The following is a 15402-nucleotide window of genomic DNA, read 5'->3' on the forward strand; positions in this document are numbered from 1 at the left end:
AATGGCATGGGTAAGGAAAAGGCTTGGGGCAGGGAGAAATCAAGCTTTCAGTCTTTGAGAAGCTAAGTTTGAGATATTTGTGAAACATTCAAATGGAGATGTGAATTAGGTAAATGAATATATGAGTATGAGCCTAGAGAAGTCTGGGATATTGTTGTAACACGAGAGTTAGTATATAAATTGGGTTGAAAGCCATTGGAATGAATGAGGTCACTTAAAGAAAGAAGTGTAGAAAGAGAAGAGAAAACCTAGGGCTGACCCTTCAGAAGCCAACATTTTGACATCTGCATAGAGGAGGATGGGGAGACAGCTGGAGTAGTTAGAGGAGTAGGAAGAATACAGTGAGCAGGTTGTGTCACAAAATCTGCAGGAAGAGAATGTTTCAGAAAATGAGGAAATGGTCGTCGGTATTAAATATTGTTGGGATGTGACGCATGTTGAGGATAAAAATTTTTCCATTGGATTTAACAACATGGGAGGCCATTGGTGATCTTTGTGGGAGCTATTTTCGGAGAGTTATGGGGACAGAAGGCCAGATTGGAGTGGGCTGAAGAATGAGAGGAAAGTAAGGAAATAGAGGCAGTGTGTACAGAAAACTCAAGAAGTTGGCCGTGATAAGCAGGAGGAAAGAGATATAGGGCAGTTAGCGGAAAGGTTTGTGAGCTTGAGGGATTGCAGTGGTGTTTGCTCATTTGCTCACTTTTGCATATTTGGGGTTTTAAAAAATTTTTTTAAAGATTTTATATTTTATTTATTTATCGGAATGAGAGAGACAGAGACAGCACAAGCAGGGGGAGTGGCAGAGGGAGAAGCAGACTCCTGGCTGAGCAGGGAGCCCAGCATGGGGCTCAATCCCAGGACCCCTGGATCAGGACCCAAGCAGAAGGCAGCTGCTTAACTGAACCAGCCATGCAGGCATCCCACTTTTGGATATTTTAATGGAAGCATCACATACGTACAGAAAAGCACAAATCAGGTGTACCGCTTGATGAATTTCCGTATTCCGAACACATCCACATAACCAGCATCCAGATCAAAAGAGAACAACTAAAGGCTACATTCTGTATGATTCCAACTTATGACATTCTGGAAAAGGCAGAGGAATGAAGACAGAAAAACGATCAGTGGTTGCCAGCAGTTAGTGGGGAGGGAGAGATGGATAGGTGAAGAAGCACAGATGATTCTTAGGGCAGTGAAACTATTCTGTAGGATGCTATCATGATGGATACAGGTTATCACATTTTTGTCCAAAGGCATAGAATATACACCAAGAGTGAACTCTAATGTAAACTATGGACTCCAGATGACTGATGTATCAATGTAGGTTCATTGACTGGAACAAATGTTTACCAGTATGGTGGGGAGTATGGATAAGCATGTGTAGGAGCCAAGGTTATATATGGAATTCTCTGTACCTCCTGCTCAATACCACCATGAACGTAAAACTGCTCTAAAAAATAAAGTTTATTTTTTAAAAAGAGAGAGAACACCCCAGAAGTCCCCTTGTGACCTATTTCAGTAACTAGCCCTGCAAAGGTAACCATTACCTTAAGATCTAACACCACAGAGTAATTTTCTTTATTTTTGAACTCTAATGGAATCCTCCAATATGTACTCTTTCGTGTCTGGCTTTTATTACTTGGCATTACTTGTGAGATGCATCCATATTATTGTGTGTTGTAGCAGTGCATTCAGTCCCTTGCAGTATATTATTTCATTGTGTTAATTTATTCATTCTACTGTTGAAGACCATTGGGGAATTTCCAGTATGGGGCTTTTTCAGATAGTACATTCTTGTGTGTGTATCTATTTTTTAGTACTTAAACAATCATTCACATGCTCCATATAAATCACTTTTCAGAAAACACTCAAACATTTTAAAGCATAACTTTGTGACAAGAACACATAAATCTTAAAAAAAAAAAACAAAAAAACAAACAAAAAAAAACTTACAAAAAGATCATCCTGGGGCACCTGGGTGGCTCAGTTAAGCATTTGCCTTCAGCTCAGGTCTTGATCTCGGGGTCCTGGGATCGAGTTCCATGTCAGGCTCCCTGCTCAGCCAAAGAGGCTGCTTCTCCTTCTTCCTTTGCCTGCCTCTCCCTCTGCCTGCCAGTGGCTCCCCCTGCTTGTGCTCTCTGCAACCCACTCTGTCAAATAAATAAATAATATCTTTAAAAAGAAAAAAGACCATCTTATGGTCCGATCCTACAAAGTTAACTTCATGAATTTCAGAGTAATTTATTAAGATTCTAAAAATTCATAAAATATTTCTCATTGCATGTCCATAGATTGAAAGGTACAATGAGAAAGTTGCTCCACAGCTAATCCCCCTCTGTCGGTTTCCAAAAAACTTTCCTACCCAACGTAATCCCTGAGCCCATTTAGGTCCACATTCCTTAAATGTTTGCTTTAAAATAAGCCAGCAGTTAAGTCCTAGACAGAAACTTTTTTTTTTTTTCCAGGACATATGTGAATAGGCAACAAGTCAAATTCAAGCTTTCTATTTTTAAAACTTTTTTCTTATTGAGGTAAAATTCACATCACATAAAATTAACCATTTTAAAGTGAACAATTCAGCAGCATTTGGTATGATCACAATGTTGTGCAACAACCACCTCTATTTTGTTCCAAACCATTTTTATCACCCCAAAAGGAAACCCGATGCATGTTAAGCAGATGCTCTCCATTCCACCTTCCCCCTCCCTTTGCCCCTGACAACCACCAACCTGCGTTCACCCTCTACAGATCTATTCTGGGTATTTCATGTATATTCTGCACATTTCACATAACTGGAATCATACAATATGTGACCTTTTGTGTCTGGGCTCCTTTCCCTTTTGCATTTCTGAAGGTCATCCACATGTATCACAGCTGCATTCTTTTTTATAGCTTTAATAACCTTCCATTGTATTATATACCACAACTTGTCCGTTCATCCATTGATGGACATTTGGTTTCTTTCCACCATTTGGTTATTATAAACAGTCCTCCCACATACATGAGAGTGTTTGTTTATTTGCTTTTTACCCATTTTCAACTCTTTTGTACAAACCTAGGAGCGACATTGCTGGGTCATATAGTAAGTCTGTTTACTTTTATGAGAAACCACCAAATTGTCTTGCACAGTGGCTGAGCCATTTTCCATTCCCACTAGCAATGTGTGAGACTTCCAATCTCTCCACAGCCTCACCAACATTCACTATTTTCTTTTTCCTTTTTTCTTTCTTTCTTTCTTTCTTTTTTTTTGTAATAGCCATTCCAGTAAATATGAAGTGATACCTCATTGCCTCATTGTGGTTTTGATTTGCATTTCCATGATGACTAAAGATGAAGATCCTCTTCCCACGTGCTTGTTTGCAATTTGTAGATCTTCTTTGGATAAGCATCTAGTTTAATCCTTTGTCCACTTTTTTACTTAGGTTGTTTGTCCTTTTGTGTTAAGTTTTAAGAGTCCTTTAGATGTTCTAGACACCAAACCCTGATTAGATATATGATCTGCAAATACTTTCTCCCATTTTGTACGTTGCCTTTTCACTTTCTCGGTCACGTCCTTTGGTGCAATTGAGATAATTATGGGTTTATTTTTCTTTCTTCTATTAATGTAGTGTTTTATATTGATCAATTTTCTGATGTTTAACCACCCTTGCATTTGTAAGGTAAATCCCACTTGGTCATGCTGTTTTTATCTTTTTAATATGCTGCTGGATTCTGCTTGCTAGTATTTTGTTGAGGATTTTTTTTGAACCAAAATATGTTTATTGGGATAGTTCCCCACTAATCTTGATTCAGGGTGATTTTTTTTTTAATTTTTTTAATTTTTTTTTAAAGATTTTATTTATTTATTTGACATAGAGAGATTACAAGTAGGCAGAGAGAGAGAGGAGGAAGCAGGCTCCCTGCTGAGCAGAGAACCCGATGCGGGACTCGATCCCAGGACCCTGAGATCATGACCTGAGCCGAAGGCAGCAGCTTAACCCACTGAGCCACCCAGGTGCCCCCAGGGTGATTTTTGTATTGCTTCCAGCTGAAGGAGTATCCTTCTTTAAGCCTTGCTTTTCCTCCCAGAGGCTGGCAAAGGACAGTGGAGCAGCCAACACACAAAACTAGTGTTGGTGCATGGCTGAAGAGGATGGTAATTTTGTAACATGCTGGGCACTTCACATCCATGACGTAGTAGTTGGGGCTCTGCACCAGGTGTTTCGTCTTGGGCTTCTTCTTTTCCTCTTCTGGGGACTGGTGGAGGAGGTCCTTCAGAAAGGCCATGTTCTTGGGCGGAGGTCCTCACCCCAGGAAAGCTTGTGGAGGATTTCTGCATCTACATCCAGCAGGGATACCATCTATAAAAAACATTCTATTTTAAAGAGAAAAAGAGAAGGGAAGAAAATGTACCAGTACACTTTACTCAAACAAAATAAGGAAAAGACAAAAATCATATCACAGCAGTCATAACCTTGAACAGTATTTTGTTACACTGAAAGCTATCATTGGCCATACGTCCTGCTGGGAAATGTCCCTCAGTGAGGATCCTGCTTAATCTGGCCAATATAGATAAAAAACAATAAAATCTGAAGCTCATTGAGTCACCTTAGAGATGAGGTAGCAGTGCCACAGAGGTTAAATGATTTACATTTGGTGACATTTAAGGTAAGCAGGAACTGGCACTTTTATTTTGTCACCGTTCACCTGAAGCACTTTTCACTTGATCACTCCTTTTCTACCAGTCTCCAAGACTCCCTTCTTGCCAAAAGCCCACACTACAAAATTTTTCCTCACTCCTATTGAAAATAATATTCTGCAATTTACGACAATTACTTCCTGCTATCTTCTTTGGTGAGACTAGAAAACAGCCAGTCGGTATTTTATCACACACACACACACACGCACACACGCACACACACAAAACCATTCACATACCTGAAGTACAACAAACCGTGTGGCCAAGTTCTTTGACATTTTTTTGTTCATCTTCTTTCCCAAGCCTTTAGGGCTACTCTGTCCTGGACTGGCACATGTTCTTTCCATCTCTCCAGGCTCTTAAAGCCAAAATATGGCCTATTGTCCCCACAGAAGGGAATTCACAGGATAAAGCAACTGTTGACTGTGAAGGTGGATGTCATATTTTCAAGTTTGAAAAGTGACATAGAAATATGAAACCTATTTGAAATATTCAGGCTGAAATGTTCAAATTGAGAGTAATGTTGAGAGACAGGAGAGTAAGAGCGTGAACAATACTGATTTAATTCATGGCATGAGTCAATCGTATTTAGTAAGTGGGTGGAACTAGAGGTGGGTGGATATAGGATGGTGAAATCTAGGGAAAAAAACTAGCAATAAAAAAGTCAGGGTCAACTCAAAGGTCAAATGAACCATAAGTGAATCAATTTGGATTTATGCAAAGTAATTTATACAATGATCTGCCATCTATCAGTCTTAATATGACATGCTGCTTCTGGTATCCTTATAAAGAGGCACTGAAGGGCTCAATATTTAAGTTTTTTTCTGTGGTGATTTCAAGCTCCGTAGCTCCAGCTTTTTGACAGTAGCATTCCGGTTCATTATTTTTTGTCCTTCTAAACTTTTCCCACTTTCCTCTGTTTTCAGTGGGGTTCTTTCTCCTTATTATTTTGATTCCTTATGACTGGTACAGGCCACTGCCTCCTCCTGCCCAACCCCCTTCACAAGCACAGCACCCCTCACTCTACCATTGTGCATCTCTAATGTCAGTGACCCCCACTATCTGACAACAGTTGATAGGTCCTTCTCACTTCCCCTTTCAAGACTGCAGGGCAGTGGCAGCCCTTTACACATCTTTTGGTAAATATATTTGCACTTCTGTTGGATGTATGCTTAGAAATGGAACCACTGAGTCACAGAGGTTGAAGGTAGAGTTAGCTTTAGAGGTTACTGTCAAAGATGTTGTCAAATGTCTGTACCAGTTTATAGACTCTTACCAGTGAGGAATGATAATTCGAGTTTCTCTTCATCCTCACCAATAGTTGGTATTGTCTTTTTTTTTTCTTTATTTTAGCCATTCTGGTAGGATTATAGTGGTATTTTATTGTGGGTGGTTGCTGCTGTTGTGTCTTTCTCTTAATTATTTTCAAATAATTTTAGACTTTTGAAAAATTTATCAAAAATAGTACAGAGAAATAGTTATACCTCTCACCTCACTTCCCCTAATATTAACATATTAGGTACCCATAGTACAACTATAGAAAAACTGGGAGGTGAACATTGATGAATGTAAATGTGAATGAACCTGTGAATGTCATCATGTATGTCAAAAGAGATTTTGCAGGTGTGATTAAGTTAAGGGTCTTGAGACAGGGTGACCACCCTGCATTAGCCAAGAGGGTTCAATTAATCAATCATCAGGGTCCTCATCAGGGGGAGGCAGGCAGAGATCGCAGTCAGAGTAGGATATATGACAACAGAATAAAAATGATAGAGCAATGCACCGAAGTGGTCACTAACCAAGGAATGCTGGCAGCCTCTAGAAGCTGAAAAGGCAAGGAAACAGATTCTGCTCTTAGAGCCCCCAGAAGGAACACAGCCCTACTGAAACCTTGACTTTGAACTACTGACCTTCAGAACTGTAAGAGAATAGATGTGTTTCGTTTTAAAGCCCCTAAGTTTGTGGTAATTTGTTACAGCAGCAATAAGAAACTAATACGATAAACTTAACACTTTTGAAGAGTACTAGTTTGTAGGATATTCCCAATTTGGGTTTGTCTGATGTTTTCTCATGATTATGTTGAAGTTATGCTTTTTTTTTTTTTAATAAGAATACCACAGAAGTGTTCTTGTATCCTTCTCTGTGCATAATTTCAGGAGGTATGTGATGTCAGTGTGCCTTATTGCTAGTGACAGTCACCTCAATCATTTGGATAAGGTGGTGTCTAGGTTTTTTTTTTCCACAGTAAAGTTTTTCTTTTGCCCTTTGATAAACCTTTGAAGGAAGATACTTTGAGAATTAGCTAATATCCTGTTTCTCCTTAAACAATTGACCACTAATTTTAGTATCCATCAATGTTTCTTGCATACAACAAATATTACTGTGATGTTTGCCTAATAATGGTTATCAATTTCCATTGTTCTTTCTACATCTATTAACTGGGATTCTTCTGTAAAAAAGGGCTATCCCTACCCCTGCCACTTTGTTTATTCACCTATTTACTTACGTCGGTATGGACCCATGTATATTTACTTTATTCTATGGGTTATAATCCATGGCTATCATTATTTGTTTTGTTGTTCAAATTGCCCCGGATTGGCCACTGAGAGTTCCACTTTATAAAGGTATTTTCCAAATTTTCTTCTGAAAGCTTTATGTTTTATCTTTCACATTTCTATCTGTAATCCATATAGAACTCATTTTTGTGTATGGTATGAAGAAGGATAGTTTTTTGAAAAACTCATAGTTTTTTTCAAAAAACTATCCTTTCCCTCACTGAACTGCAATGTCATCATTGACATAAATCTGGTGACTATGAGTGTGAAGTTGTTTTTAAGTTCTCTATACAGTTCCATTGGTCTGTTAATCTATCCTTGTGTCATTACTACATTATTTTAATAACTGTAGCTAGATATAGCTTAATTTCTGGTATTATGTTTTGTTTTCTTTTTCTTCTTTAAGATTGCCTTGCCTACTCCTGACCCTTTTTATTTCATATAGATTTTATGATTGACTTGTCAATTTCCATAAATGAAAATAACCCGCGGATTTTCTTGGAATTAACTTAAATCTGTAAACCAAATTAACAAGAACCAACATCTTTACAATATGGAGGCTTACAATCCATTTACAATTTACCTGTTTATTTAGGTCTTAATTCCTTCTTCTCAGACATGTTTTAGAACTTTCTGCTTAGAGGTCTCAAACAATTTCCAATGCTATCATAAATGGTTTTGTTTTGTTTTGTAAGCTGCTTTTAGCTTTTAATAAACTCATTTGTGAATACATATTTTTTAAAAAGTTTCTTTCCATAATGGCAAATAGAAGAAAATTGACAGAGAAGAGTGATTCATAATTATTGGATGAATCAGAACGTGAATATAATGAGAAAGATAACAGCACTCCAGACAAATGATGACAGTGAAACCGATTGTGTAAGTGAAATTTCAGACTGTGAGTCTTCAGCTGAAGATGTACAACCCAGATGAATTTTCTCAGACTCAAAAATTGACAAGTGAATAATATATTTCTAAAGACAAAAAAAGGAATGACAAGAAAAAAATACCCAAACCAAAAAATGACACACATTAAAAAGGAATGACATTTAACAGGAAGCACTTTACTATGCAGTGTTCTGTGACATGGACCTGAGCCATTCCTTTTCACTGAGGTCGGGTGACCTCGTTCTATACGTTTATTATTTTCTGTGCCAGGACCAACTTGACACAAAATTACATGTTATATTTCGATCCTTCCTAAGTGGTTTTATAAAGTTATTTTTCACTATGCCTTTATGCCTACTTCTGTAAATTATTTATAACCTAAAAGTATAAAGATTGAAAAGAACACATGGTGAATGCTGTGAATTGCGTTAAGACTGATGAATCACAGACCCATAACCCTGAAAGAAATAATACATTATATGTTAATAATGAAAAAAAAAAAAAAAAAAAAAGACTGGGCACCTGGGTGGCTCAGTTGGTTAAACCACTGCCTTCAGCTCAGGTCATGATCCCAGAGTCCCGTGTCAGGCTTCCAGCTCCACAGGGACTCTGTTTCTCCTTCTGACCTTCTCCCTTCTCATGTTCTCTCTCACTTTCTCTCTCTCTCTCTCTCTCTCTCTCTCACATAAATAAATAAAATCTTTAAAAAAAAGATTGAAAAGAACACATTGGATTCAGATGGTAAATATGATGGCTATTTTTGCTGAGACAACACACATTAAAGGTTAAGGTGTGTTGTTTGTCGGCTTGTAATTAGATTTCTCCTTAAGGTATATCACACTGGAGATGGGATTACTATTACTATTGCTATTACTTACTATTACTATTACTAAAAATAGATTACTGTTTTTAAGGGTTTCTTAAATAATTCTATCATTAGATACAGATTTAAGTCAGTTTGTTTTTATGCTATTCTTTCTTGTTAAGGGTTTTTAAAAACCTAACATTTTTATTTTGGACTAAATTTAGATTTACTGAAGAGTTGCAAAGATAGTACAGAGAGCTCTTGTATAACCCTAATACAATTTGTCCTATTGTTTACATCTTACATTGCCATGGTGCTTTTGTCAGATCTAAGAAACTGTCATTGGTACATTACTATGAACTGAATTCCATACTTTATTTGAATTTCACCAGCTTTTCCATTCACATCCTCTTTCTCTTCCAAGATCCAATCCAGAGTAATGGTATTGTTTTTTCACTTCCATTTTCAGATTGTTTGTTCTAGTATGTAGAAATACAATTGACTTTTGTATATTGACTTCATTAGCAGTGACCTTGCTATATTCACTTATCCTCATAATTTCTTATTTTTAATTCTAATTTTAATTTTAAAAATGTATTAGTTTATTATTATTTTGATTTTTTAGATAACCAGGTGTATCATCTGAAAATAGGAGGGTTTTAATTTTCAATCAACTTTATTGAACTATAATTTACATATAATAAAATTCACCCTTTTAGAGTGTGCAGTTGATGAGTTTTGACAAATGTATACACGTATGTTCCTTCTCAGTTAATCTCCACTGCCCAACCTGGCCTCAGGCCATCACTAGAGATTAGATTTGTCTTTTCTAAACTTTCATATAAATGGAATCATAATATGTGCTATTTTGTGTCTGGCTTCTTTCACTTGGCATAATGATTTTGAGATTTATATAGGTTTTAGTGTCTTGGTAGTTGGTTCCTTTTTTAAAAGATTTTTATTTGTTTATTAAAGAGAGAGAGTGAGTGAGAGAGAGAAAGCACAAGTGGGGGAGGGAGGGGAGAAGCAAGACTCCCCTGCTGATCAGGGAGCTGGAGGTGGGGCTCAATCCCAGGACCCCGGGATCATGACCCAAGCCGAAGTCGGATGCTCAACTGACTGAGCCACCAAGGTGCCCCGGGAGTTGAATTTCTTTTTAAAAATATTTTAAAACTTTCCTGATGCGTAATTGGAGTATACTAAACTGCAGATATCTAGAGTATAAAATTCACTCCATTTTGATGTACATATTCTCTTGTGAAACATTCCCCACAGTGAAGATAACAAATGTTTCTATCATCCCCCCAAAGTTTCCTTGTGCCCCTTTGTAATCCATTCCTCCCTCCATCTCATCTTCAGGTCTGTACTGGTCTGCTTTCTGTCACTACATCTTAATTTGCATAATTTTATATTAATGGACTCATGCAATATGTACTTGTCTTGGCTTGGATTCTTTCACTCAGCATAATGATTCTGAGAGCCAACCATGTTGATGAATATACCAGTAATTTCTTCCTTTTAATTGATGAGTAGTATTCAGTTATATGAATTTACCACAATTTTTTTTTCCATTCATCAAATGATGAACATTTGGGTAGTCTCCATTTGGGGGGCTTTTACAAATAAAACTGTTATGAATATTTGTGTACAAATCTTTGTATAGACATAGGCTTCCATTTCTCTTAGTTAAATACCTAGAAGTGACAGAGCTAGGTCATTTAGTCAGTAAAAGTTTACCTTTTTAAGAAATTTCCAAACTGTTTTTCAAATTGGTTGTACCATTCGATAGTCCCATTAGCAGTGTATGAGAGAGTTCCAGCTTCTCCACATCCTCATAAACATTTGATATGGTCAATATTTTCAACTTTAACCATTCTGCTGGATAAATCATGGTTTCAATTTGCAATTCCTTGATGACTAATGATATTAAATATCTTTTAATGTGTTTACTTACCATTCACACATTTTTGTGTGTGTGAAGTGGATATTCAAACCTTTGCCTTTTTAAAAATTGGGTTGTCTTCTTACTGTCAAGTTGCAAGTGTTTATATATTCTTGACACAAGTCTTTTATCTGATTTAGGTACTGTGACTATTTTCTCCCAGTCTGTGGTTTGTCTTTTCATTTTCTTAATGATGTCTTTCAAAGAGCAAAATTTTAAAATTTTGATGAAGACCAATGGATTAATTTTTCTTTTATGGTTTGCATGTTTGTGCTCTAAGAGGGTCCTGACATCCTATGTTCTCCTGCTATTTTTCTCTTAAAGTTTTATAATTTTAGGTTTTATTTTTTGACATATGATCCATTTCAACTTAATTCTTTTGTCTAGAATGAAGTCAGAGTAGAGTTTTGGTTTTTGCATTAGGATATCAAATTGTCCCAAGACTATTTGTTAAAAAGAGTGCATTTTCTCTATTGTGTTACTTTGGTACTCATATACATATACATGTATATATACATATATATGTATATACACATACACACACAATTTATACATGTTGAATTTATGTATATTATATTTTGTATGTATGGAATATATATGTGTGTGTGTGCATGCGTTTCTGTTCACTGATCCATCTATTTGTTCTTACATCAATACCATGCTGTCTAGAATAGTATAGTTTATTAGTAAGACTTGAAGACAGGTAGTATAAATACTCCAACTTTGTTCTTTTCCAAAATAATTTCTTTATATTCTAGGTCCTTGGAATTTTCATGTAAATTTTAAAATCATCTTGTCAATGTCTATCAAAAAATCTAGTGGGATATTAAATGGGAATGCATTGAATGTATAGATCAATTTGCAGAGAATGGATATCTTATAAGAATACAATTGATTTTTATGTATTTATTTTCTGCCCTGCAACCTTGCCAAGCTCATTTATTTTGCAGAGGATGTAGTTCTTTTATTCAGGGGAAGCAGAAAGAGTGAATATAAACCACTCTGTCAAGACATTCAGCAGTGATAAGGAGTAGAAGAGAGATAGAGGGTAGTTAGCTGAAGGGTTTTTTGAGTTTGAAAGATTTATTTTGTTTGTTTGGCTATATGGTTTTCTTATCTTTTTGTTTTTGTTTTAGTTTACTAATGGGAGAGTTTCAGACATTTTAAAAAGCCAAAAGATAGAGAGGGAACATTTTAATAACATTTAATAATAGAGAACCAAAAAAATAATCTGTAACTTAAAGAGCAGATAGAGATTTGCTCTTTAAGACACCACCCCCCACACACACACACTCACACTCACATAGACTTCTCTTCCCTCTTTCCCTTCCAATAGAGTTTCATCATAATTATTGTTTAAATTGATACTTACTATTTACATTATCATGTCAATATCTTTCATTGCTGAGCCAAGTAGTATGCTATGACTATATTTACTTTCTTCTATATCCCTTTTTCACCATAGAGTTTGTCCTTTTTAAAAGATCTGTTGATTTTTCTATTTACCTACTATCCCTATTCTTTTAATTTCCTTCTCCCCAGAATATTGGTTTTTACATTGTGGAAGATGTCTGGGATTCTATTGGTTCCATTTTTTTTTAATGGAGACATTTGCCCTGCAGGCCTCCATCTTCTTGCTCCAATTTGGACTGATTGCCCTTCTAGGCCTGTTGCAGAGCTCTCATCTTAGTGCTTCCTTTCCTTCCCCTTTGATGATGAATCTCTCATTTCCTGGGTCCCAAATGTTCTTGTCTCCTGGAACACTTCCTCCAGTCACTTCCTGAGAAAGGGTACACAAGAGTTCCATTTTCTAAGACCTTGCATGTCTAAAAATGTATTCCTTCTATTCCAAATCCTGATTAATAGAGAGGGAACATTTTGGATATAATGTTAAATATAAAAATCTTATCGAAAAAGAATTTCCCCTAGAATTTTGAAAATGTTCTCCCATTAATTTCTAACTTCCAGAGTGGCTATTGAAAATGATGTCATCTGATTTTCCACTCCTTTGTATGTAACCTGTTTTTCCTTTCTTAAAGCTTCTACTGTCCTCTATTTATTCCCGATGTTCTGAGTTCTCATGATGCTGTCATACTCTAGGTCCTTTCTCATTAACTAAGCTGGGTGTTTGTTGGATCCTTGCAATCTGGACCCTCATATCTTTCATTCCTGGGAAATTTACATTAGTTCTTTTCTAATTTCTTTCTATCCAGTTTTCTCTGTTCCTAGAACTCCTCTTGATTAAATTTTGGCCATTGGGATTAATTCTCTAATGTTTCTTACCTTTTTTCCTTTGATTTTCCATGATGTTATCTTTTTGCTTTACTTTCTGTGTAAGAGTATCATACAACTCTTCCAGTGATTTCTAAATTCCAGTCACACTATTTTTAATTTCTAATAGCTCTTTCTTATTCTTCATTTCTTTTTCTTTTTAAGGATCTTATTTCTGTTTATTGCATGAAATATCTTAACTCTATGAGGATATTAATTACTGTTTTTTTTTAAAGTTTCTTCCTCTATAGATTGTCTCTGAGTTCTCTCTCTCTTTTCTTTCTTTTATATTAAAGGCTTTCTTCAAATGCCTGGTGGTCCTCTCTTGTCTATTTTAAAATGGAAGTTCTTCTAAGGTTTACTTGTTAAGACTTACTCAATGTAAGACTGCTAACTTTCACTGTAGATAATTGGGCAGGAACCCAGACATTTCACTAAAAGAGCAGTGGTGGTCATTATCAGAAATCCTCATTTTTCATGATTCCCATATGAACAAATGTCAGTTACCATCAATCCCCCAACAGCCCAGTTCAAATTTCAGTTACCACAGTATATTAACTGTGAGTAATTACATAAAGTACAAACTACAATATTAGCACTTTAGCCAACAAGTCACCATGGAAATAACAGATGTACATCAAGACTGTGTTGCTTCTTTCAAAGTCTCTTGGTGATTGGTCTACCATGAATCTGTTATTCAGTTCATGCACAGATGACAAAGCACATACCATGGTTGTATTGCCTACTTGTCTCACGGTGACAAACCCATGTGACCTTTACAAAAATGGATGATCAAAAGAGAGAATTAGCTAACAAAGATGAAATACAGGAAACAGATGAAAAGTGAAAATGCTGGAAATGAAACTGGTTATGACTTGAATATGGCAGCAGCAAAGCAAAGTTTGGACAAGTCCTACACCTGCATGAAGGACAACACTGGACAAGTTCGATTAATGTAAAAAAAGCCAGGTAATGTTACATCAACAGCTTTTAGTTTTAATTGCTCTAGGAACAGAAAGTGGTTTATGATTGAAATGGAGCATTTACTTCTACTTTGGATCAAAGACTGAACAACAACAACAACAAAAAAAACCCTAATCAGTTTCGCTAGAGTTTGGGTCAAAGCACTGAAGTTATTGCCAGTAGGGTCTGCTTTAACCATTTCAGAAATTGTCATGAATAGACTAACATTAATCTATCTTGAGAAGCTACTCACAAAGATGCAGATATTGACATAAAATATGCACCCAGATTCCAGGTATTATTAAGGTAGGTGGTTATAATGATCATTGCCCATTTAATGCTGATGAAACAAGTCTTTTCTGAAGGACAACTTTGTCCATAACTTAGATGACAAAAGATGAAGGATCCTGAAGTGGCCATAAAGGAAAGATTCTAGATATGCAGCCAAAGAAACTTAGCAAAGACGAATTTATCAACATAAATGAGGAAAGTGGTTATGACAGAAAGGATGAAGGTGTCCCAGAGGAAGTGACGCTGGCAAAAACACTTCACATTAAAGGAACTCTGAGATGTTTCATAAGATTGAAAGTGCCAAAGATAAAATGTTGGAAGCTGATCCAAATTTAGAAAAGAGCATGACAATTTCCATGGCAAGGCATAGAAAGATGCTTGCTCCACATTGCAAATTATACTAGGAAAAGAAGGCAAGTGCTGTTCAAACTCCTTATTGGTAAGTTTTACAAAAACAAAACAAAACAAAACAAAACGCACCACTCTTTAACTCTCAATGTTCCTAGGGTTTTAAATTGCAGTGTGCCAAATAAAAATCAGTTTTACTATTTCATAAGCTCCCTATACATTTAGGCCTGTCAGAAGGTTTTTAATATTTTCACAAAACAATTTAAAGATCATGGAATAATTACAACTTTTCCCGTTGATTTTTAAGATGACTTTCGTGTTCATTTTTATGGTCCCTCCCCACTGTGGAAGAAAGGACTTCCTGTATCTGTAGAGCTCTTCTCTGGGCTGTTCAGCTTCTCTGGAGAGCAATCCTCCAGTCCCTTGCCTGGTGACTATATATCTAGCTGCTAGCTAACATGCTTTGAGGTAAGTGACACAAGAGGTATGGGGGTATCACCACTGAATACATAGACTTTTGCTTAATCCCACTCTTTTCAAATGGTGCCTTGCTCTATGCCTGACATTCCCCCAAACAAACGTCTCCCTAGTTCAGTTTCTTCATGGAATAAATCTATCTTCTACCCGGATGGGACGAGAGATTCAGGGGTGTAGCTCTTTC

The 15402-nt window shown here is 36.4% G+C and overlaps 1 protein-coding gene across 1 annotated transcript; it reads right to left on the reverse strand.

The window, feature by feature from the left end:
- Positions 1-355: 355 nt before the first annotated feature.
- Positions 356-4266, reverse strand: LOC131821023 (small ribosomal subunit protein eS27-like). The gene is made up of 2 exons (XM_059156824.1): positions 3991-4266; positions 356-364 (listed from the first exon to the last, which is right to left on the reverse strand). The coding sequence occupies exons 1-2, from the start codon at positions 4264-4266 to the stop codon at positions 356-358; spliced, it is 285 nt and encodes a 94-aa protein (XP_059012807.1).
- Positions 4267-15402: the final 11136 nt, after the last annotated feature.

The sequence above is a fragment of the Mustela lutreola genome, chromosome X, assembly GCF_030435805.1.
Source record: "Mustela lutreola isolate mMusLut2 chromosome X, mMusLut2.pri, whole genome shotgun sequence".
NCBI lineage: Eukaryota > Metazoa > Chordata > Mammalia > Carnivora > Mustelidae > Mustela > Mustela lutreola.

Coding starts and splice junctions, on each gene's coding strand:
- LOC131821023 (XM_059156824.1), bottom strand. CDS start 4,266: ATGGCCTTTCTGAAGGACCTCCTCCACCAGTCCCCAGAAGAGGAAAAG.